General features: G+C 41.6%; 1 protein-coding gene across 1 annotated transcript in view; it reads right to left on the bottom strand.

Annotated features, from left to right (window-relative positions):
- LOC109874540 (lysine-specific demethylase 4A) overlaps window positions 1-19090 on the bottom strand; it is a 34251-nt gene extending 15161 nt beyond the window's left edge. The window contains exons 1-15 of the mRNA XM_020466492.2: window positions 18652-19090; window positions 13228-13384; window positions 12948-13123; window positions 12515-12629; window positions 12025-12218; window positions 11754-11803; window positions 11516-11619; window positions 11279-11416; window positions 7573-7796; window positions 7280-7431; window positions 6213-6877; window positions 5715-5979; window positions 3176-3354; window positions 2757-2976; window positions 1655-1731 (exon numbers count right to left, since the gene is read on the bottom strand). Of these exons, the coding sequence (XP_020322081.2) occupies window positions 1655-1731; window positions 2757-2976; window positions 3176-3354; window positions 5715-5979; window positions 6213-6877; window positions 7280-7431; window positions 7573-7796; window positions 11279-11416; window positions 11516-11619; window positions 11754-11803; window positions 12025-12218; window positions 12515-12629; window positions 12948-13123; window positions 13228-13368 (2700 nt within the window). The 5' untranslated portion in view covers window positions 13369-13384; window positions 18652-19090. The remainder of the gene's footprint in view (window positions 1-1654; window positions 1732-2756; window positions 2977-3175; window positions 3355-5714; window positions 5980-6212; window positions 6878-7279; window positions 7432-7572; window positions 7797-11278; window positions 11417-11515; window positions 11620-11753; window positions 11804-12024; window positions 12219-12514; window positions 12630-12947; window positions 13124-13227; window positions 13385-18651) is intronic.
- Window positions 19091-22317: the final 3227 nt, after the last annotated feature.

The raw sequence follows: 22317 nt of genomic DNA on the forward strand, positions 1-22317 counted from the left end.
CCTACTGTGAAAGACATTTGTGGTTGATATATTATCGATTATATATTTTAAAAACAACCTGAGGATTGATTATAAAAAAACGTTTGACACGTTTCTGTGGACAAAATGGAAACTATTTGGAATTTTCGTCTGCATTGTCGTGACAGCTCTTTCCTGTGGATTTCTGAACATAACAAACAAACGGAGGTATTTTGGATCTAAAAATAATCTTTATGGAACAAAAGGAACATTTGTTGTGTAACTGGGAGTCTTGGGAGTGAAAACATCCAAAGAACAAAGGTAAACGATTAATTTGATTGCTTTTCTGATTTTCATGACCGAGCTACCTGATCCTAAGTGTACTTAATGTTTTATCGTGCGATCGATAAACTTAAACGCTTGGATTGCTTTCGCTGTAAAGCATAATTTCAAAATCTGACACGACAGGTGGATTAACAAAAGGCTAAGCTGTGTTTTCCTGAATATAAATATTTATAGTAATATTAATTGTATGTAGCGCTATGCTATTCAGCGGTTGTTGATGACACTTATCCCGATTTCAGGATTGCAGCCATAAGTTAAAACATCCCCATTTCATGCAACGTGGTGCCAGTCAGTTACTTACCAACTTAAATTCCTTCAAGTCATTACCAGAATGTACTCTTTAATTTAAAACAATAAAAAAAAAATATATAATTTCATTTCTCCACGTTGTCTATGGCAATACCCTTTTGCAAACAAAGCTGGCCAGAGTACTGCAACTTAAGGTCCTTGCTGTGATGCCTGGCGGTGGTGACTTTTATGGACCTAGGAAGCTAACTCTTGGGTTGCCAGAGACAAGTACTAAGTGAGACCATTTGTGCAGGTTTCAGATTGCCTAACCTGCAGTCAGGACTGCGCAAAATTTTTATTTTATTCTATTTATTTCACCTTTATTTAACCAGGTAGGCTAGCTGAGAATAACTTCTCATTTGCAACTGCGACCTGGCCAAGATAAAGCATAGCAGTGTGAGCAGACAACACAGACCTATGAAATCACCTTGCATTCCAACTAATTACTCATGTGAATACGATCAGCGATTCTGCTTAAATACATTGGGTACACAGAGACAAAAGCCAGAATGTAAATCACTTCTCCCCTTTGAAATAAAACACTGCCCTCTAGCGGTTAAACTTGGTTGTAACAAGTTGGGACTTCATCCAAAATGGACATATTTCACAGCTTGACAAGTACTTGTATTCTGAGGCAGAAATACGTTTCACTAAATAGTCCAATAATCAAGAACCATAGGAATTGAACTATCCAATATGGGGTCAGCAAATTTAATGAGGTTAAATCCAGGGTTCTCCCTAAATAATGTAGGAAGGGCGCTGCGCCACCCTGTGGACTGGCTGCCACACTATGTAATACGACTCCTGGGGAGAACCCTGAAATCCGATTTGGCCTGCTCTACCCAAAACAAGGAATGATGTAGCAGCTTGTTATTATGTTGTGCATTTCAACTCTGGCGCCTGTTTTCACATCTAATCCCAGGGTGAAACTGAGTGACGTGCCAAATATCAGAACCTTATTCAGAAATTTGTGAAAGGGCTACAGACCTAACACTCTTTTCTTAAAAGTGTTAGTGGGGCTAGTGATATGGCTTCAGGTGTACTTGATTGCAGTACTACTGACCTCAGTTAAAGCGTTGGCTTCACAGCGTGCACACATCCACTCATCTGACACTTGGTCTGCAGAAACTCCATAGCAACCTGTGGGGGCCAGGAAAAACATTTAGAGGCCACTTTCCTATTTAAAGAGGTGTCTTTTCACATAATTTATTAGTATGGTAAATCCATTGACGAAAGTGCAAATTATTGTTTAATATTTATGTCGATTTTGGAACGCTTTTTTGTAATTGTAAATTCTGAACTATGTAATTAACTGGATTTTCCCCGAGGGCATATCATTGATTACAGCAAACATATTGAACACGTGCACTGTCCTCTAAACTAGGGCATGCCGTTTGGGTCTTTGCATGGCAAAAAATATACACGTTAAACAACAGTATTTGACGAGTCAAATAAGCTTGTTGACCAATCAGGACCTGAATATAACTTTAAAGTGGTCACATTATGTTTTTTACGTAGTTATTACACAATCACTCGTATTTCATATGTCACTGCAATTCACCGATATGTAAGCTATGATGCTGGTAAAGTTGTGTCTAGCACACCTGTCGCTGCCACACGAGCGCAGACAAACTTCCTCAAGCTCTGGGACTGCGGTCATAAAAAAGCTAGCTAGCTGATGGATGCAAACCATGTTTTCCCCCCAAAACATAGCAGAACGACAATCTGTTTTCAGTAGCTATAGTTCTCCTGCTAGGTGTCATCTAAAATACCCACCCCCCAAATTATTATAATTTTTTTTTAAACAGGCTTGCATATGCAAATTCAGCACACACAACATTCTACAATAGAACGTTACTGACGTGTCAAATTAAAAGCTTAATTGACGTAGGTGTTACTTAACATTTATATTTTTTGACACACAAAGACCCAAACAGCGTCCAATACTAAACAATGGTGTTAAACGGACTGCAGGCATGAATTAACTGGGATTCAGCAAGAGCAAATCATTCGTTATCAATGGAAAACTGTGCTAAGAACCCGGTGTAAATGAAATAGAATTCATTGAAAGCGTAGCCTACAACACTACAATCAATTACTAATGAAATAAATGCTCAATCTAACAGGCTATAAAACATGGCGATGGTGAATGAAGCTGTACTCACTGGCGTGAACACGGACACAGCACTGGGAGCAGCTGACCAGGAGGCTGGTACCGTCCTCCTCCAGGTGAGGGGTGGAAAGTTGGCCCTCGCCGCTGTTGCTGCTGTTGTTGGTCTTGTCATTGGTGGTGCTGAAACACATCTCCGGGATCAGGGGCTTGGACCTCTGTCTGCCCCCTCGCCGGCCTTTTAGAGTGTAGCTGGGGTTGCCGCTAGACTCCGACTGTCGGGGAGGAGGGAAAAGGGACCCGTATTAGTAGGGTTAAATAGTAATTTATATGATTGTTATTATGCTGACAGGTATAAAACATTTTTTGGACCTTATTATTATGTTTTGCGTTATCAGTCAAATAAAAACATTGTTTTGGGTGCCTATGAACAACAGCTGAACTGTAGTTCAAGCAAGACAATGGAGTTCTTACCTGGTCATATGTGTGGAAAAGCAGGCAGATGGAGCAGTAGGGGGCCTGCAGACCCATGAGTTGGTTGTATTCCCTCTCCGCCTGGGGGTTGTAGGGTCTACTCTGCCAGAGCTGGGCAAGGGGCTTGGCCCACTCCTCCGTCTCCTCCGGTTCATCCTCCATATTCACATACAGCTCATCTGTAGGAGAGAATAATAGGGAGAGAGAAAGAAACAGCATGAGAGAAATGAACGAGGGTGGTTAAGTGAAAGGAGAAACAAAGAGTAGGGCTCTGATCGAACACTCTGAATATGTACAGAACTTGCGTTGAAATCAGGGCTTGAGATTAGTTTGTTTTTTTGCCACTTATCCTTCCGACAAGTAGAACTGATTTTTTACTTGCCCAAAAGCTCAAGTCACATAGAAAAAATGGTCTGTAACCATTCTGTGCATGACACAAGCAATTTTTCCAACAATTGTTTACAGACAGATTATTTCACTGTATCACAATTCCAGTGGGTCAGAAGTTTACATACACTAAGTTGACTGTAATTGATGTAATGGTTTTAGAAGCTAGGCTAATTGACATCATTTGAGTCAATTGGAGGTGTACCTGTGGATGTATTTCAAGGCCTACCTTCAAACACAGTGCCTCTTTGCTTGACATCATGGGAAAATCAAAAGAAATCAGCCAAGACCTCAGAAAAAAGAAATTGTAGACCTCCACAAGTCTGGTTCATCCTTGGGAGCAATTTTCAAATGCCTAAAAAGGTACCACATTCATCAGTACAAAGAATAGTATGCAATTATAAACACCATGGGACCACGCAGCCGTCATACCGCTCAGGAAGGAGACGCGTTCTGTCTCCTAGAGATGAACGAACTTTGATGTGAAAAGTGCAAATCAATCCCAGAACAACAGCAAAGGACCTTGTGAAGATGCTAGAGGGCACCGGTACAAAAGTATCTATATCCACAGTAAAACGAGTCCTATATCGACATAACCTGAAAGGCCGCTCAGCAAGGAAGGAGCCACTGCTCCAAAACTGCCATAAAAAAGCCAGACTACGGTTTGCAACTACAACATGGGGACAAAGATCGTACATTTTGGAGAAATGTCCTCTGGTCTGACGTAACAAAAATAGAACTGTTTGGCCATAATGGCCATTGTTATGTTTGGAGGAAAAAGGGGGAGGCTTGCAAGCCGAAGGTCACCATCCCAAACGTAAAGTACGGGGGTGGCAGCATCATGTTGTGGGGGTGCTTTGCTGCAGGAGGGACTGGTGCACTTCCCAAAATAGAAGGCTTCATGAGGGAGGAAAATTATGTGGATATATTGAAGCATCATCTCAAGACATCAGTCAGGAAGTTAAAGCTTGGTCGCAAACGGGTCTTCCAATGACAATGACTCCAAGCATAGTTCCAAAGTTGTGTCAAAATGGCTTAAGGACAACAAAGTCAAGGTATTGGAGTGGCCATCACAAAGCCCTGACCTCAATTCTATAGAAAATGTGTGTGCAGAACTGAAAAAGCGTGTGCGAGCAAAGAGGCCTACAAACCTGACTCAGTTAAACCAGCTCTGTCAGGAGAAATGGGCCAATATTCTCCCAACTTATTGTAGGAAGCTTGTGGAAGGCTACCCGAAACGTTTGACCCAAGATAAACAATTGAAAGGCAATGCTACCAAATACTAATTGAGTGCATGTAAACTTCTGACCCACTGGGAATGTGATGAAAGAAATAAAAGCTGAAATAAATCACCTAACTGACCTAAGACGGGTTATTTTTACTAGGATTAAATGTCAGGAATTGTGAAAAACTGAGTTTAAATGCATTTGGCTAAGGTGTATGTAAACTTCCGACTTCAACTGTACGTTTATGGTTAAATAGTTTCAAAATGCTGACTGCCTCCGCTCAGATTCAAGGTAGATGATGTGCGGTGCGCAGCAGGCACCGTCCTTCACTCTCCGGTCTTGTAACCATTAAATCTGAATGAACCGTGCCTCAAGTACAGCGCATTCGGAATGTACTCAGACCCCTTGACCTTTTCCAAAATATGAGAGGAAAAAAACTATTTAATACATTTTAGAATAAGGCTGTAACGTAACAAAATGTGGAAAAAATGAATAGGTCTGAATACTTTCCGAAAACACCATGTCAACAGAATCAAGCCTTTGGATAATGTTAAGTATCCTTCATTATATTTGTCAAACATGAGATGTTTAGCCTATATTTCTGTAATTAAAAGCCTCTTTAAAGTTTGGCTACATTTTCTGGCACCTCATGTCAGCATCGGTTTCGACATGAGGCTGTAGCCAATATGGATCACCTACACTTTGACATGTAGGATTTTGTATTAAAAATAGATTTGAATATTATTTAAATGTTGGCCTCACTGATCCAATTCTGATCGGAGTAATTGTTATGTGTGCATTTAAAAAAAAACTTCATCTATAGTCTTGTCCGACAATTTATTTTACTTGTCCCCGAGTTAATATCGAGCCCTGCAAATGGTTGCTTGTTGTAAAAGTCCATGACGGCAACACATCCAGGTACTCACCGTCATCACTAGAGCTTTCCCTGGGCCTGAGCAGTGGGTGCTGTTTGGGCAGCTTGCGGAGGAGAGGATGCAGTTTGCTCTTCATGCTCTTGCATTCCGTCCGCTTACTCTGACTGGAATCCGTCTCCTTACTTGAACTTGAGTCCGTCTGCTTACTTGGACTTAAGTTTGTCAGCTTACTTGGACGTAAGATCGTCGGCTTACTTGGACGTACGTTTGTCTGCTTCATTAAAGTTACCTCCGCCTGCACAGGGGAAAGACATTGCTGTGGAAAGAGAGGGGAAGAGGATGAGTAGCCATCAGCTGGCTCGTGTCGATCCACATCTAATTACATTTTCTGCTGTATGGCAAGTGTGGAAACATCCATGTCACATTTTCATTTTTAACATATTCACCTCTTAAAATCACTCAACTATCATCACAAACTACACTACTAACTTATAACCAAACAGTAATAAACTTCAAAAAAGATAACGCCATGAAAGAGGGCAAACAAACCTTCCGCCTGTCCCTTCGGACCTCCGCCTCGACCCTCTTGGCTGCCCTGGTGTGTGCTTGGGTCTGGACAGGCTCTGGACTGCTAGGGGACCTGGCTTCGGACCTCTCCTCCCAAGCCTGGGCCTCGCCAGGATGCTGCCGCCACTTACCGAGACCTTGGGTCTGGGCTTTGGTTTCAACCGGTTCTCCCTTACAGGGAATCTGTGCGTCGGCCTGGTTCTGCTCTCCTTTGGTAGATGGGACGTGGGACTCCTGCTGCTCGGCCTTGACTTGGGCCTGGGGCTTGGCCTTGAGTTGGAGGTGGGGTTGGAGGTGCCGTGGCAGGTGCTCCCTGGCGTAACTGTGCACATGGAGGTGGGTGTGGTGAATCTGCTGCTGGTTCTCACGGGCGTAGCTGTGGCCCTGCAGGGCCTCCTTAGGACTCTGGGTCTTATGAAAGAGAAGGCTGGCCACCCCTAGCTTTCTAATAGTCTGGGTGGAGGGGCCGGTCCTGGCTGGAGGAGCCACTACTGGAAGGTGCCTGTTTCTGTGCGACTGGGGTTGAGCCAAAATGGCCGTTGCATGATTGCTGATGGAGGGTATTGTGACTTTTTGCGGAGTAGTGCTTCTGCTGCGGTTGCCCTGCATTGGGTCCATCTTTACATTAGGGAGGTCCATCAAGGTGACTGAAATACAAACATGTATAAGGAGAAGCAATGGGGATAGCATTTCCAAGTATCAGAGTCCCATTGAGAATCACTGATCTATTTACTACAATAATCTTATTTTTCACTTAATTTTTTTATAACAAACAAAAACCATTGATTTCAAAGTTTAACAAACCATAGAATTCTATGCACAAGGACTAGTTTTAACAGTCTCAGTGAAATTCCGCTACAGGAGAATTGCCCTAATACAAACATAAAAGATTCAAACAATTTGTCATTTGGTGGTGGGATTTGAACACAAGCCTTCAGAGGCGCTGACGTGATACATTAGTCAAATCAGAGGTAACATGAAAAGTATCATACCATGCGTCATCTGTGTGGAGTTTTAAATTGTGAAATTGATGAGGTCAGTGAGGTTACCTGTATCTTTGCACTCCTCTGCTCCTGTGCCCTGAGTGGTGAGCCCAAGTCTGGCTTTCTTTCCATATTCCTCTTCCTCATCTTTAGGGACCACCTCGTCAGGTACATCGAGACACACTCTGTGCCTCTTGGTCCCTATCCTCTGTGTGGGGCTGATGGGCAACAAAACATTAAAAAGTTCATTAGTTTTTCATGTCAAGCATTTTAGAATGGGAATTTAAATCCATATACCGTAAAACAAAAAAAACTCAAATCTGCTCAACTAACATAAAAATGAACAGATCTCTTCTGACCTCTTTCTCTCCCCCTCCGTGTTGAGCTCCTCCACACAGGGCTCATGGGAAGGACTGCATCTCCCCTCCTCCTCCCCCAGGAACTCCTTGGCCTCTGGGGTGGGTCGTGAGTGGTCAATGGACCCCGTGTCCCGACCAGCCAGCCACTGCTCGTAGCGTTCCGGCTGGTACTTCTTCACAAACAGGTCCATGGAGATCTTCACCATGTCCTTCCTGCATGAACACTGGAGGCAAGAGGAAGGAACTATAAGTGCTAGGGAAGTAATCATGCCCCCAAAGAATCAAGGTTAAAAAAAAAACACAAAAGTAAAACTAGTCAGTCTGATAGAGCTTTATCAGACAGTATTGATAAAAGGACTGTCTTTTCCCAGTTTCTCATCTAATATAACAATGTTACTACTGTAGCAGTCCTTGATAATGACATTAATGTACATTAGGGCAAACAAGTATTTAGTCAGCCACCAATTGTGCAAGTTCCCCCACTTAAAAGGATGAGGCCTGTAATTTTCATCATAGGTACACTTCAACTATGACAGACAAAATGAGAAAAAAAATTATCCAGAAAATCACATTGTAGGATTTTTAATCAAATCAAAGGATTTTTTATGAATTTATTTGCAAATTATGGTGGAAAATTAAGTATTTGGTCAATAACAAAAGTTTATCAATACTTTGTTATATACCCTTTGTTGGCAATGACAGAGGTCAAACGTTTTCTGTAAGTCTTCACAAGGTTTTCACACACTGTTGCTGGTATTTTGTCCCATTCCTCCATGCAGATCTCCTCTAGAGCAGTGATGTTTTGGGGCTGGGCAACACGGACTTTCAACTCCCTCCAAAGATGTTCTATGGGGTTGAGATCTGGAGACTGGCCAGGCCCCTCCAGGACCTTGCAATGCTTCTTACGAAGCCACTCCTTCGTTGCCCGGGCGGTGTGTTTGGGATCATTGTCATGCTGAAAGACCCAGCCACGTTTAATCATCTTTTCACTCAAAATCTCACGATACATGGCCCCATTCATTCTTTCCTTTACACGGATCAGTCGTCCTGGTCCCTTTGCAGAAAAACAGCCCCAAAGCATGATGTTTCCACCCCCATGCTTCACAGTAGGTATGGTGTTCTTTGGATGCAACTCAGCATTCTTTGTCCTCCAAACACGACGAGTTGAGTTTTTACAAAAAAGTTATATTTTGGTTTCATCTGACCATATGACATTCTCCCAATCTTCTTCTGGATCATCCAAATGCTCTCTAGCAAACTTCAGACGGGCCTGGACATGTACTGGCTTAAGCAGGGGGACACGTCTGGCACTGCAGGATTTGAGTCCCTGGTGGCGTAGTGTGTTACTGATGGTAGGCTTTGTTACTTTGGTCCCAGCTCTCTGCAGGTCATTCACTAGGTCCCCCCGTGTGGTTCTGGGATTTTTGCTCACCGTTCTTGTGATCATTTTTACCCCACGGGGTGAGATCTTGCATGGAGCCCCAGATCGAGGGAGATTATCAGTGGTCTTGTATGTCTTCCATTTCCTAATAATTGCTCCCACAGTTGATTTCTTCAAACCAAGCTGCTTACCTATTGCAGATTCAGTCTTCCCAGCATGGTGCAGGTGTACAATTTTGTTTCTGGTGACCTTTGACAGCTCTTTGGTCTTGGCCATAGTGGAGTTTGGAGTGTGACTGTTTGAGGTTGTGGACAGGTGTCTTTTATACTGATAACAAGTTCAAACAGGTGCCATTAATACAGGTAACGAGTGGAGGACAGAGGAGCCTCTTACAGGTCTGAGAGCCAGAAATATTGCTTGTTTGTAGGTGACCAAATACTTATTTTCCACCATAATTTGCAAATAAATTCATTAAAAATCCTACAATGTGATTTTCTGGCATAGTTGAAGTGTACCTATGATGAAAATTACAGGCCTCTCTCATCTTTTTAAGTGGGAGAAATTGCACAATTAGTGGCTGACTAAATACTTTTCCCCCCCACTGTACATGGTTGTTTAAAAGTCCTACATGTAGAATCTCAAAATGTCTCCCCTATGTGGAAGGTAGGGGATTGCAACAGCACTAGGCTGCATTCCAAACAAATCTCCCCCTCCCCCGCATCCCATTTCCTCGTAACACGTCGGAGACTCATGCTTAAGCCTTTTATTTTTGGTCCACCAGCGTCAAACACCTGTAAAAACTATACTGAGCAAAACATATAAAACCCAACATGTAAAGTGTTTGTCACATTTTTCCTGAGCTGAAATAAAAGATCCCGGAAATGTTCCATATGAACCAAAAAGCAAATGTCTCTCTATTCTGGTGCATATTTTTTTATTTTACATCCCCGTTGAGAATTTATCCTTTGCCAAGATTATCCATATCCACCTGACAGGTGCAGCATGTTAAGAAGCTGGGGGACAATAAAAGACCCCTCTAAAATGTGCAGTTTTGTCACGCAACACAACACCACAGACATCTCAAATTTTTAGGGAGCGTGTCATTGGTATGCTGACTGCAGAGATGTACACCAGAACTGTTGCCAGAAAATTTCTTGAGAGAATTTGGCAGTACGTCCAACCAGACTCACAACCGCAGACCACGTGTAACCACGTCAGCCCAGGACCTCCACATCCGGCTTCTTCACCTGTGGGACCATCTGAGACCAGCCACCCGGACAGCTGATGAAACTCTGGGTTTGCACAACCAAAGAATTTCTGCACAAACTAAGCTACGGAAAACGAACACAATTCTATTTTATTGATGGCAATTTGAATGCACAGAGATATCGTAACGGGATACGGAGGCCCATTGTTATGCCATTCCTCCTCCCCCACCACCTCATGTTTCAGCATGTTAATGCACGTCCCCATGTCACAAAGACCTGTACACAATTCCCGGAAGCTGAAAATGTCCCAGTTCTTCCATTGCCTGCATACTCGTCACCCATTGAGCATGTTTGGGATTCTCTGGATCGACGTGTATGACAAAGTGTTCCAGTTCGAACCAATATCCAACAACTTCGCACAGCAATTGAAGACGAGCGGGACAACATTCCAGAGGCCACAATCAACAGCCTGATCAACTCTACACAAATGAAATGTGACTTGCTGCATGAGGCAAATGGTGGTCACACCAGATTCTGACTGGTTTTCAGATCAAAGCCCCAACTTTTAATTAATTAATTTTTTTAATACTTTTTTTTACATATGTGACTGTATTCCCAGTCACATGAAATTCATAGATTAGGGCCTAATTCATTGATTTCAACTGACTGATTTCCTTGAACTGTGACTTTGAAATTGTTGCATGTGGAGTTTATATTTTTGCTCAGTGTATATTTTTGTTTTGTTATTGATAAGATATTTAACAATGATTCCCTACAGAATTCAGTGCTTGTTTTCTCACATCAATTGAAATTGAGTGAACAGTGTAGAATTTTAGAAACCAGGAAATGACAGAGGGATTTCTACATTGGCTGCTTGCCCTGGTTTCCACTAGATAACACAACCACCCCATTTTGATAAAATGAGCCGGTCTGGCGGGAGAAATCAATAGGCGAATATCACAGCCAATCACACACTGGCAGGTAAGTAATACGGTGAAACACTATCATTCCACTATTACTGCAGATATGAGAAATTTCTGAAATGCCCCAAAATATACAAATCCTATGTATAGCACCTATAAAGGAGGAACACAAAGAAAATGAATCTCTTCCTTACCAGTATGGCTCGCTTTCCATACTCAATCCATCTTTCAGTGGCAAAGTTAGTGGACTCTGCACAGTTATAGCCGTGGTTAAAGCCGGCGTGGTAGCTATAGGGAAACGTCACCATGAATTCACCTGGCTCCTGAGTGATCTGGAAAACAAATAGGAAATATCAATGATATACTAGACTCTGTATAATGCTTTATATATCAGCATAAGAGTTTGACATCACACATTAGGCTAATATTACCTTCTCAAATGGAATGCCATATTTCCTCAATATGGAGGGAGAAATGAGGGTCATCTTGTGCCTCAGGAAGGCTTCGCAATTTTGGTGGCTTCCAGGGAAAAACCCTGCAGGGGAACAACAGAAAACAGTGTGTTGGATTAAAGCTTGTTAAAAATCAGTTGTTTTCTAATATGACGGAGAAGAAAAAAGAAAAAGAAAAAACCAGCATCAAAACGTCACACATTATCATCCCTCTCACCTTGAGCCAAGCGCTCCATTCTTTTCCCATGCTCTGGAGGAACGCAGTACCTGTGAGGGCGTCATAACGTCACCAAATCAGTTATCACACGGACATCACAACAGCTGCCATTTATTTTTACTCGTTGAGTGTTGCTCCGATAACGACAGAGTCCCCAAACCTTACCTACATGACCATCGTCTGTATGTTGATGCTTAATAATGTGGCTCTTACACACACACACAAAACTACCAGGTAAATGTATTATGTGAGTAAGAGTGTAGTTAGTTACCAGGACTTGGGCGCTCCAAAGTGGAGGTAGTTGATACTGTAGAGATCCATGTCTTCGGTGTGCCAGGCAAAGGTGGTCTTCCACATGCCAAAGTACAGGTAGGGCGTGTTCACCCCCTCGATGGTGATGCCACTCTCGTGCTCCACCGTGTCCAGGATGGTGCTCAGTTTGCCGATGTTCCAATCGGTCACATCCTGGAGAGAACGACAGAATAACGTAAATATTGTCGCTGGAGATTCATTGTCATCGCTGCAGTGAAACAAAACCATTGCAACCTTGTGTATTTGTAGTGAATTCAAATTGCGGGTGCAACACATGATTCTGAGAGAAACACTTACAAGTAATCTACACAACCGTCCGTCTACACAACCACAAAACATCTCACTCTCATCAGCCAACATCCTTATAACTAGGAACGATAACAACATGTTAACATTGTAAACACCATAGAACATTAAAAACAACCCAGAGGGGATTCATTATTACTCACGGGGTCATAGAGCGTTCCGTTTACATCAGCCCCGTAGATGGGCGGGTTAAAAGTCACATTCTTCCAGTACTTCCTCTCCAGCTCTTCAAAGTCGGTATAGCGAGGACTGCAGAACCTATGTTGGGGGGGGGGGGGAAATAGGGCCAATCGGCACAGCTGAGTAGACATTTTTAAATGTGTCTGTAAAGCCATAGTTTGGTTTCTTGAGAAACAAGAATGAATCTTTCTAACATAAAGATGATCATACAAACCCCATACTTTCAACCATATTAACTTTTGTAGCTGTATCATTTCCTCAATCATATAGCATGGCCACAGAGTGGCTTTCCTAACCACAGACCGAACATACAGTATAGCTTATTCATACACTAGGTTCAGTATGTTATAAAAATATACGTTACAGATGTTACAGTGTTGGTGCAGTCAGACTCACTTGTCGCTGTTGGCCGTCTTGCGGAACTCTCGGACGGTCATGGGCTTCTTCTGGATGTTGTACTGGGTGAACAGACCTGACTGGCCTGTCACTACCTGCTGGATGGGAGCTGGGATCACCAGGTCATCTATATCGTCATAGGACTTCCTGGGTTTCCAATCCTTCGGTGGCACGATCTGTAAAAACAAGCATTTTGCACCACAAAGTTACAGTTCTGAAAGCAGGTAAAGGTAATGCAAAATAATCGTCACAAGGTAGAAGGAGTTGTGTCGTTGCTTACTTTAGCCAGACCGGCTTTGTGTGCTCCCTGGGACTCCATGTAGGCAATGTAGCGGCTGAAGTTCTGGAACTCCTCAGCGGTGGGGTGAAAGGTCATGATCCCTTTGGAGCCGGGAGCCTGAGGCCCCGAATCGGATGCCATGCTAAATAGAATGGCCCTGCAGATCAGAATTAAACAAGTTTCAAGATCACAAGAATAGCGACAGTTTAACAACAGTAGTCCGGGAGGATGCACGCTATTGATAATGCTAAGGATGTCCGTTGGGGAAGAAGAAAAATCTGTGGTGACTGGGTGGCCAGATGGTGGAAAAACATCTGCGTGATGCTTAATATTGCCAAAATACTGGTTCATGACCAAGTCACAGCCCTTTGTTCGGCTGCTGAGTGTTTACAATGTGTAGGTCAGTTGTAAATAGCTATGTAAACAACAAGTCAGTCGAAGCTGATTTAGTCCTTTGTCTCATGCATGTTCCCATTGAGATCCTATTAAAATAATATGAGGGCTATGTCATAATCCCTCAAAGTCCCAGAATGAGGTCAAAATGGCAGCCATATTGGTCTGGGAGAAATCCAAACCAGTCTAATTGGAATGAATGGCAGTAGAGGCATAATACTGATTTTACTTACGCAGGAAAATAAAAAGGCATGTGATATCAGAAATGGTGTAATAGAATTATTGTCAACCTAAAATATTGTAATATATTTATAAAATATAGTTTGAGTTTTATACCAATTTTCAGTAAAATAACCTCTAAAATATATGTAAACAGACCATTTTTGTTTTCTTGGAAAGCTGTGAGTGCTATTGATACAATATCAGTACTTGCTGTCCTAAATAATATCATCAACTGATTTCAGCCAGTGTATGGCTGTGGATTGACTGCATTGTTTGAATGGAACGTTGGCATATTGTCAGTTAATTTGAAAAAATTATGGAATCATTGCTGTAAAACTGGCTGGCAAGCTAGCTAACAAAAATGTAAATCTTAAAATGCCCACATCCGTGGAAATCCACTTTTGAGAGGTGAAAGACAATGGCCAGAGCTTACCCACAAAGTTGCACAACAATGTAAATCAATAAGTAATCGTCTTAGTCTTAAGTATGATATTTTTGGGCTTGAAGTGACAAAACCGAACTGCCCGCTTCATGCAAATTCGTGCCAATGATGTGAGCTTTCCTAATAAATGACATGTAAATCATTTTTAGTCTGTTTCATTTATGTGCTGGATTTCATTTGAATGGTGCCTCCTGGAAAGATCACAAGTCACAACTGAGCAATAAAATAGATCATCTTTGGCTACAGCAAAGACGGTGGATAAATGAAAATAGTTCACTCAGGCCTTTTACGATTTAAAAAAAAGTCGGTTCCAGTATAATTAACGGGGTGGGTCTCCCATAGACACCAATGCAATAGCAGCTGGGTGTGGCCTACTTAACTTGGCTGCCTGAGCCATGGAACAAATTAAAATAGGGGGTGTAAACTTGTGCGCCCCCACTTATTTTCCCCTGGAAATTAACATAATGTCAAGTTACAGCTTATCTGTATAAAAAAAATTACAACCATTTATTTAAAAAAAATGTTAGAACCCCACTCCCCCCAAAGAAATCTTCACCCACATGGGGCACCAGGCCATGCAAAACTAACTTGCCTATTGCTTCAATAGTTAGGCTATCCATATTACCGGAGCTCATAATATTTATATGGCAGATTCACAGCCATAGAATAAAGCATTGATATATATAGTGCCTTTGGAAGTATTCAGACCCCTTGACTTTTTCCACATTGTTACATTACAGCCTTATTCTAAAATATATATATTTTTCCCATCAGCAATCTACACACAATACCCCATAATGACAAAGCGAAAAGTTGTTAGAAATGTTTGCAAATGTATTAAACAAAAAAACAGAAATAGCTTATTTACATAAATATTCAGCTCAGGTACATCCTATTTCCGTTGATCATCCTTGAGATACTTCTACAACTTGATTGGAGTCCACCTGTGGTAAATTCAATTGATTGGACATGATTTGGAAAGGCACACACAATTGTCTATATAAAAAGGTCCCACAGTTGACAGTGTATGTCAGAGCAAAAACCAAGCCATGGGGTTGAAAGAATTGTCCATAGAGCTCAGAGAAAGGATTGTGTCGAGGCACAGATCTGGGGATGGGTACCAAAACATTTCTGCAGCATTGAAGGTCCTCAAGAACACAGTCTCCTCCATCGTTCTTAAATGGAAGAAGTTTGGAACCACCAAGACTCTTCCAAGAGCTGCCCGCCCGGCTAAACTGAGCAATCGGGGGAGAAGGGCCTTGGTCAGGGACGTGACCAAGAACCCGATGATGGTCACTAAGTGAGCTCTAGAGTTCCTCTGTGGAGATGGGATAACCTTCCAGAAGGACAACCATCTCTGCAGCACTCCACCAATCAGGCCTTTATGGTAGAGTGGCCAGGCGGAAGCCACTCCTCAGTAAAAGGCACGACAGCCCCCTTGAAGTTTGCCAAAAGGCACCTAAAGACTCTCAGACCATGCAAAACAAGATTCTCTGGTCTGGTGAAACCAAGATTGAACTCTTTGGCCTGAATGCCAAGCGTCATGTCTGGAGGAAACCTGGCACCATAACTACGGTGAAGCATGGTGGATGCAGCATCATGCTGTGAGGATGTTACTCAGTGGAAGGGACTGGGAGACTAGTCAGAATCAAGGCAAAGATGAAAGGAGCTAGGTACAGAGGGATCCTTGATGAAAACCTGCTCCAGAGTGCTCAGGACCTCAGACTGGGGCGAAGGTTCACCTTCCAACAGGACAACGACCCTAAGCACACAGCCAAGACACTGCTTCGGGACATGTCTCTGAATGTCCTTGAGTGTCCCAGCCAGAGCCCGGACTTGAACCCGATCTAACATCTCTGGAGAGACCTGAAAATAGCTGTGCCGCAACGCTCCCCATCCAACCTGACAGAGCTTGAGAGGATCTGCAGAGAGGAATGGGAGAAACTCCCCAAATAAAAGGTGTGCCAACCTGAGAAGACTCGAGGCTGTAATTGCTGCCAAAGGTGCTTCAACAAAGTACAGAGTAAAAGGTCTGAATACTTATGTAAAATGTGATATCAGTTTATAAATTTGCTAACAATTTCTAAAAAACAGTTTTTGCTTTGTCACTATGGGGCATTGTGTGTAGATTGATGAGGGGGAAAACAAATAATTTAATCAATTTTAGAATAAGGCTGAAACGTAACAAAATGTGGAAATGGTCAAGGGGTTTGAAAACTTTCTGAATGCACCGTAGCTAGCTCGCTGAAATGAGAGAACAAAGAACATGGCTATTTGATGTCTGTGTGCATGTCCAAATATTAATAACGTGTGGAATCCGACACAGCTTCACTAGAATTATCCAAAGGGCAATGTCAAATCAGACATGTCAAATCTTAACATGTCAACAGCACATATAGGCATGGTTTAGCTGAGACTCATCTTTTGACACGTAGGCTGGTAGTCTTTTTCTGAAATATATATTTTTACTTGACTTAAGGCATGCTTCAGTACGGCTGGCGCCTAGCCGCGTTCGGCTTGGCAAACTGAACGAGTGTGCTCGCATACTGCCTTAAAAGACCTTCGCTTGAAAAACTAGAAAAAAGGCTAAATATTAGTTTGTCCATTTTGAGACAGTAGACACTTACTCAAAATAATCCGAATGAATATAAGAATTCAAGAAATCTGTCATTAATTTTGCAGTTTTTGCTGAGGAGAGTTTGACGTTTTTGCTCAGTAGCTCAATTTTACATCAACTAAAAAATGTGTAAGGAAACAAGTCGACTCTCACTGAATGACAACAAAGACTATTGAATAATCCCTACTGTTGACCAATCACTGATGAAGGGGCGTAGACTTCGGGCTACTGACTTCAGCTTCCCTCAAGAAAAAAAAAATGTGCCAGAAAAGCTTTAATACCCTTACCGAAGACCAAAATTAACAAAAACGTTGTCATAATATATGCTCCAACTCTTCCGAACTGTTTCAGTAAGAAACACACGGATGCCTTAACAGTATACCTGTCTTAACTGAAATGGTGCTCACTTTACTTTTGGGGCGGCAGGTAACCTAGTGGTTAGAGTGTTGGGCCAGTAACTGAAAGGTTGCAGGATCGAATCCCTGAGCTGACAAGGTAAAAATCTGTCGTTCTGCTGCTGAACGAGGCAGTTAACCCACTGTTTTCCGGTGGGCTGTCATTGTAAATAAGAATTTGTTCTTAATTAACTGACTTGCCTAGTTAAATAAATTGTTTAAACAATAAAAAAAATTACTTGCTATGGTTAGTTTAGCATGCTAGCTAGTTACATTGACAGCTGTCATTCAGTGCCCTATGTGTTGACATGTCTCTGCCTACAAGTGAAAAGCACCAGAACATTCCCACCCAAAATTCATGAATATGTATTTGCAGCCTGTGTCAGTGTTTGAGGTGAAACCAATTATTTATATACACTAGATGACTGACAGGGGGCGTTGTTTTGAAGCCACCGTGCCTCCCTCTTGGCACTCCCCCACCGTTGTAAAAAATACTTCTGGAAGCTATTGAAATATATTTATAAATGTATACATTTGTTTTTGGCATATTTATTCTATTACAGAGATAAACATGAAAATAAAAATATATAAATACATTTCTTAAAGTATACTTTAGAATGTGCAATTGTTACGGTCTCCACCACAACAACAAAAATACATGTAATGTTATCCAAGCATTTAAATACTGTAGAATTCTATTTATTCCTATGGAGAAATACTTTTCTGAGGACTGCCAATATGACCGACCAGTGACTTCAAAGCCTCTCCTTAGCCAATACATAGCATCAGCAATATATTAATCCTAAACGAGAATTCAAGCTCTAGGACTGAAATTACTCAAAATAGATGTGGCAACTTCCTCTGAGGTGGGCCTTTAAAAAAATATATTTTACACAATATACAGCATTGGCCAACCATAGTTGACCAACATGGCTGACATTATCATATCATAAGACGGTTCATGGCCATTCTAGTATTATAATTGTATGTACCTAACGGACCAAAAGAAAAGCAGCAGCCTGATTGGTCGAGATCAGCGTCTCTTAAAGTCAAGTTCGGCCTACCCTGATGTGTATCTAGTTAACAGCTCTAGTTAACGGCTAACAGCTTAAAGCAAATGTTCTAGCCTAATGTTATGCGTGTCATAAACACTATAAATAATAACAAGTCAATAAGAAATCATATTTTATGCTAACTAAATCTCGCTTACAATACATAGAAAATAGCTAAGTTAGCTAACCATTTTATTGCTAACGTCTGCTAGCTAGCTAGCCATTGCAATTTTAACGACGTGTTCAATTAACTACAAATCCACATACGGCGTTAAGTTGCAACTTTAAAATAATATAACTTACCAACAATGTTAAACAGCTTCAACCGATAATCATTGGGCAGTTGTTGTCTTGATATCAATGGTAATTCCGATTTTACCCCGAAGAGAAGGACCTGTCCTCCATTACTACCAGTACGCAAGCGCACGCTCAGATGTTTACCATCATACGCATAAATTCAGACGTAGCTAGTGAGCCAATCAGTGAACGATTTTGTCGACGTGCAATATCAGCCAACATTTTATCCCAAATAAATTAGATTATTATCACTACACAAATATAGAAAGAGACTGGTTTAAAAAACGAGATTATCGTTGGTTGATGCATGGTGGCATCTGATGTGAAAATACTCGTCTCTTGATGAAGGAACACTAACCGTTCTAAAACGGTATGATAAGAATACAGTAAGTAGTCTAACGTAACCAGCGAAACACCTGAAACTAGATCGGCCACATACTGAGGTGCGTTCAGTTCGCTTAAACGTTTGCTACGTTGCCGAACCACAGTTCTTGAACAGACTTTGGGGTACGTTTGCTCCGGTTTGGTGGGTGGGTGTGGTTTGAAGCAACGAGTTGCGTATTTAAAGGGCAGTGGCCATGCTGACACCTTTGTGATTTGCTGAACTAAAAGGACTACAGTTCCCAAAGTACAATTGATGTTACCAAGCTACGACTGTGTCAAATCGTGGTTGTGTGATTGCGTTGTGTTGAACAGAAAATATCATACAACTGTCTCCTGAAGTGCACGTATGTGACCGACCGACTCTTTTTGGTCTTATGTAGCAACATTTTAAATGTCGTTTTTTGCATTTGATAAACTTGTAACAACACGTTTGAGAAAATTGCCCTTGAATGTTTTGGTGCATCTACTGTAGAGCTTTTCTTTGTCAACACAACCATCCAGCATGGTTCACACAATCTAAAGCCTTAGCCCCAGACATCTCTTTAAGGATTCACATGTGCGGCCAAGTGCTAAACAGTGAGTATGGCAGTTTACTAAACAACCAAAGATTTCAAGACTAAAGGCCGGTTAAAACTACATCTATCGACATGTTTGTATAAGTTGCATGTCATCAGCAGCCTGGTGGTCCAAGATAGCATAAATTGAGTAATTTAACACCAATAAACCTGAAACTAAAGCATGTAGAAAATGTAAATGTAATTTTGAGTGTTTCAGGTTAGTTTCAGGTTAAGGGAATGTGTTATGATCTAAAAAACTAATTTGAGCCACCGGGAAGGAGAACCAAGTCAGAATGTACTGTACCCTACACCAAAGTCTGATGAACTGTTGTCTTTCTGATTTGGTGAGATCAGTCTTCAACAACAACAAAAATGAAACAAAATGAAAAACACCTTTGTGATTTTTGAACTAAGAGGACTACAGTTCCCAGAGTACACCTGAAGCTGTCAAGTCGTGGTTGTGTGATTGCGTTGTGTACATTGAATAATACATTTTCTTTCATTCACCCCAACTGACATGTAACTCTTGCGATTGCTATATCAACAGAGTTGATTGGACTTTGTTTCAACACAGCTCATGCAAATTAGAACAGTACACAGTAAAAATCTAAACACCATAAAAGCATTCATATTTCATCAATACTCTAGATATTGAGGGCCACTGTACATACTAGTGACAACTGCTAACCAGAAGAGTATTGTGCTCACTAAAGTGCCTGTGAGAAGAAGCTACTAGACTATTGAGACGTAGCCCCAGTGTGTGTCCTCAAGGTGAGGTGTTGAATGTGCCCCCCAGGGATCGGCAGGATGCGAAGGGAGAGAAGTCCTTGTGGGCGAACATGATGACGTCGCTCGTTTTTTTGTAGTAACCGGAAGTATTCTGCAAGAAGTCGGCCATCGTGGCGGCGGAGATCCGGCTACTGCCGTAAGTACGAGACGTGTTCCGCCTTCAGCTCCTCCTGTAACACCATGTATAACACACACATAAGTCAGGTCATGTTGGAAAAATAGGGGTTAGTGGTTTGAGAATAAGGGGCTAGGCCAGGGTGAGAGTAGGGGAGTAATGGTAGGGTATAGGGAAATAATAATAATATGGCACCTTTCTGTCCAGGAAAGTGCATCTGCATGTCCTCCTAAACACACCAGACACCTCGTCTCAAACACTGGCTTATCATCCATCACCTCAGACACACGTACACCCAAACATATAAATAAGGGAACACTCTTAATTAGAGGTCGACCGATTATGATTTTTCAATGCTGATACCGATTATTGGAGGACCAAAAAAAGCCAATACCGATTAATCGGCCGATTTGTAATAGTGACAATTACAACAATACTAAATGAACACTTATTTGAAATTAATATAATACATCAATAAAAATAAATTTTGCCTCAAATAAATAATGAAACATGTTCAATTTGGTTTAAATAATGCAAAAACAGTGTTGGAGATTTAAAAGTGCAATATGTGCCATGTAAAAAAGCTAACGTTTGAGTTCCTTGCTCAGAACATGAGAACATATGAAAGTTGGTGGTTCCTTTTAACATGAGACTTCAATATTTCAAGGTAAGAGGTTTTAGGTTGTAGTATTCATAGGACTATTTCTCTCTATACCATTTGTATTTCATATACCTTTGACTATTGGATGTTCTTATAGTCACTATAGTATTGCCAGTGTTACAGTATAGCTTCCGTCCCTCTCCTCGCCCCTACCTGGGCTCGAACCAGGAACACATCGACGACAGCCACACTCGAAGCAACGTTACCCATCTCTCTGCAGAGCAAGGAGAATAACTACTCCAAGTCTCAGAGCGAGTGACGTTTGAAACGCTATTAGCGCACACCCAGCTAACTAGCTAGCCATTTCACATTGGTTACACCAGCCATTAGGCTGATAGGTTTGAAGTCATAAACAGTGGTGTGCTTGCGAAGAGCTGCTGGCAAAACGCACAAAAGTGCTGTTTGAATGAATGCTTACGAGCCTGCTGCTGCCTACCATCGCTCAGTCAGACTGCTCTATCAAATCATAGACTTAATTATAACATAATAACACACAGAAATACGAGCCTTTGGTCATTAATATGGTCGAATCCGGAAACTATAATTTCAAAAACAAAACGTTTATTATTTCAGTGAAATATCGAACTGTTCGGTATTTTATCTAACGGGTGGCATCCCTAAGTCTAAATATTCTTGTTACATTGCACCACCTTCAATGTTATGTCATAATTATTAAAAATTCTGGCAAATTAGTTCGCAATGAACCAGGCTGCCCAAACTGTTGCATATACCCTGACTCTGCGTGCAATGAACGCAAGAGAAATGACACAATTTCACCTGGTTAATATTGCCTGCTAACCTGGATTTCTTCTAACTAAATATGCAGGTTTAAAAATATATACTTCTGTGTATTTATTTTAAGAAAGGCATTGGTGTTTATGGTTAGGTACAGTCGTCCAACGATTGTGCTTTTTTTAGCAAGTGTGCTTTTGTTAAATTATCCCCCAGCGTTGCATCGATTATATGCAACGCAGGACACGCTAGATAAACTAGTAATATCATCAACCATGTGTGGTTATAACTAGTGATTATGATTGATTGTTTGTTTTTTATAAGAAAAGTTTAATGCTAGCTAGCAACTTACCTTGACTTCTACTGCATTTGCGTAACAGCCAGGCTCCTCGTGGAGTGCAATGAGAGGCAGGTGGTTGGAGCGTTGGACTAGT

Source organism: Oncorhynchus kisutch, linkage group LG30, assembly GCF_002021735.2.
Source record: "Oncorhynchus kisutch isolate 150728-3 linkage group LG30, Okis_V2, whole genome shotgun sequence".
In the NCBI taxonomy this organism is placed as follows: Eukaryota; Metazoa; Chordata; class Actinopteri; order Salmoniformes; family Salmonidae; genus Oncorhynchus; species Oncorhynchus kisutch.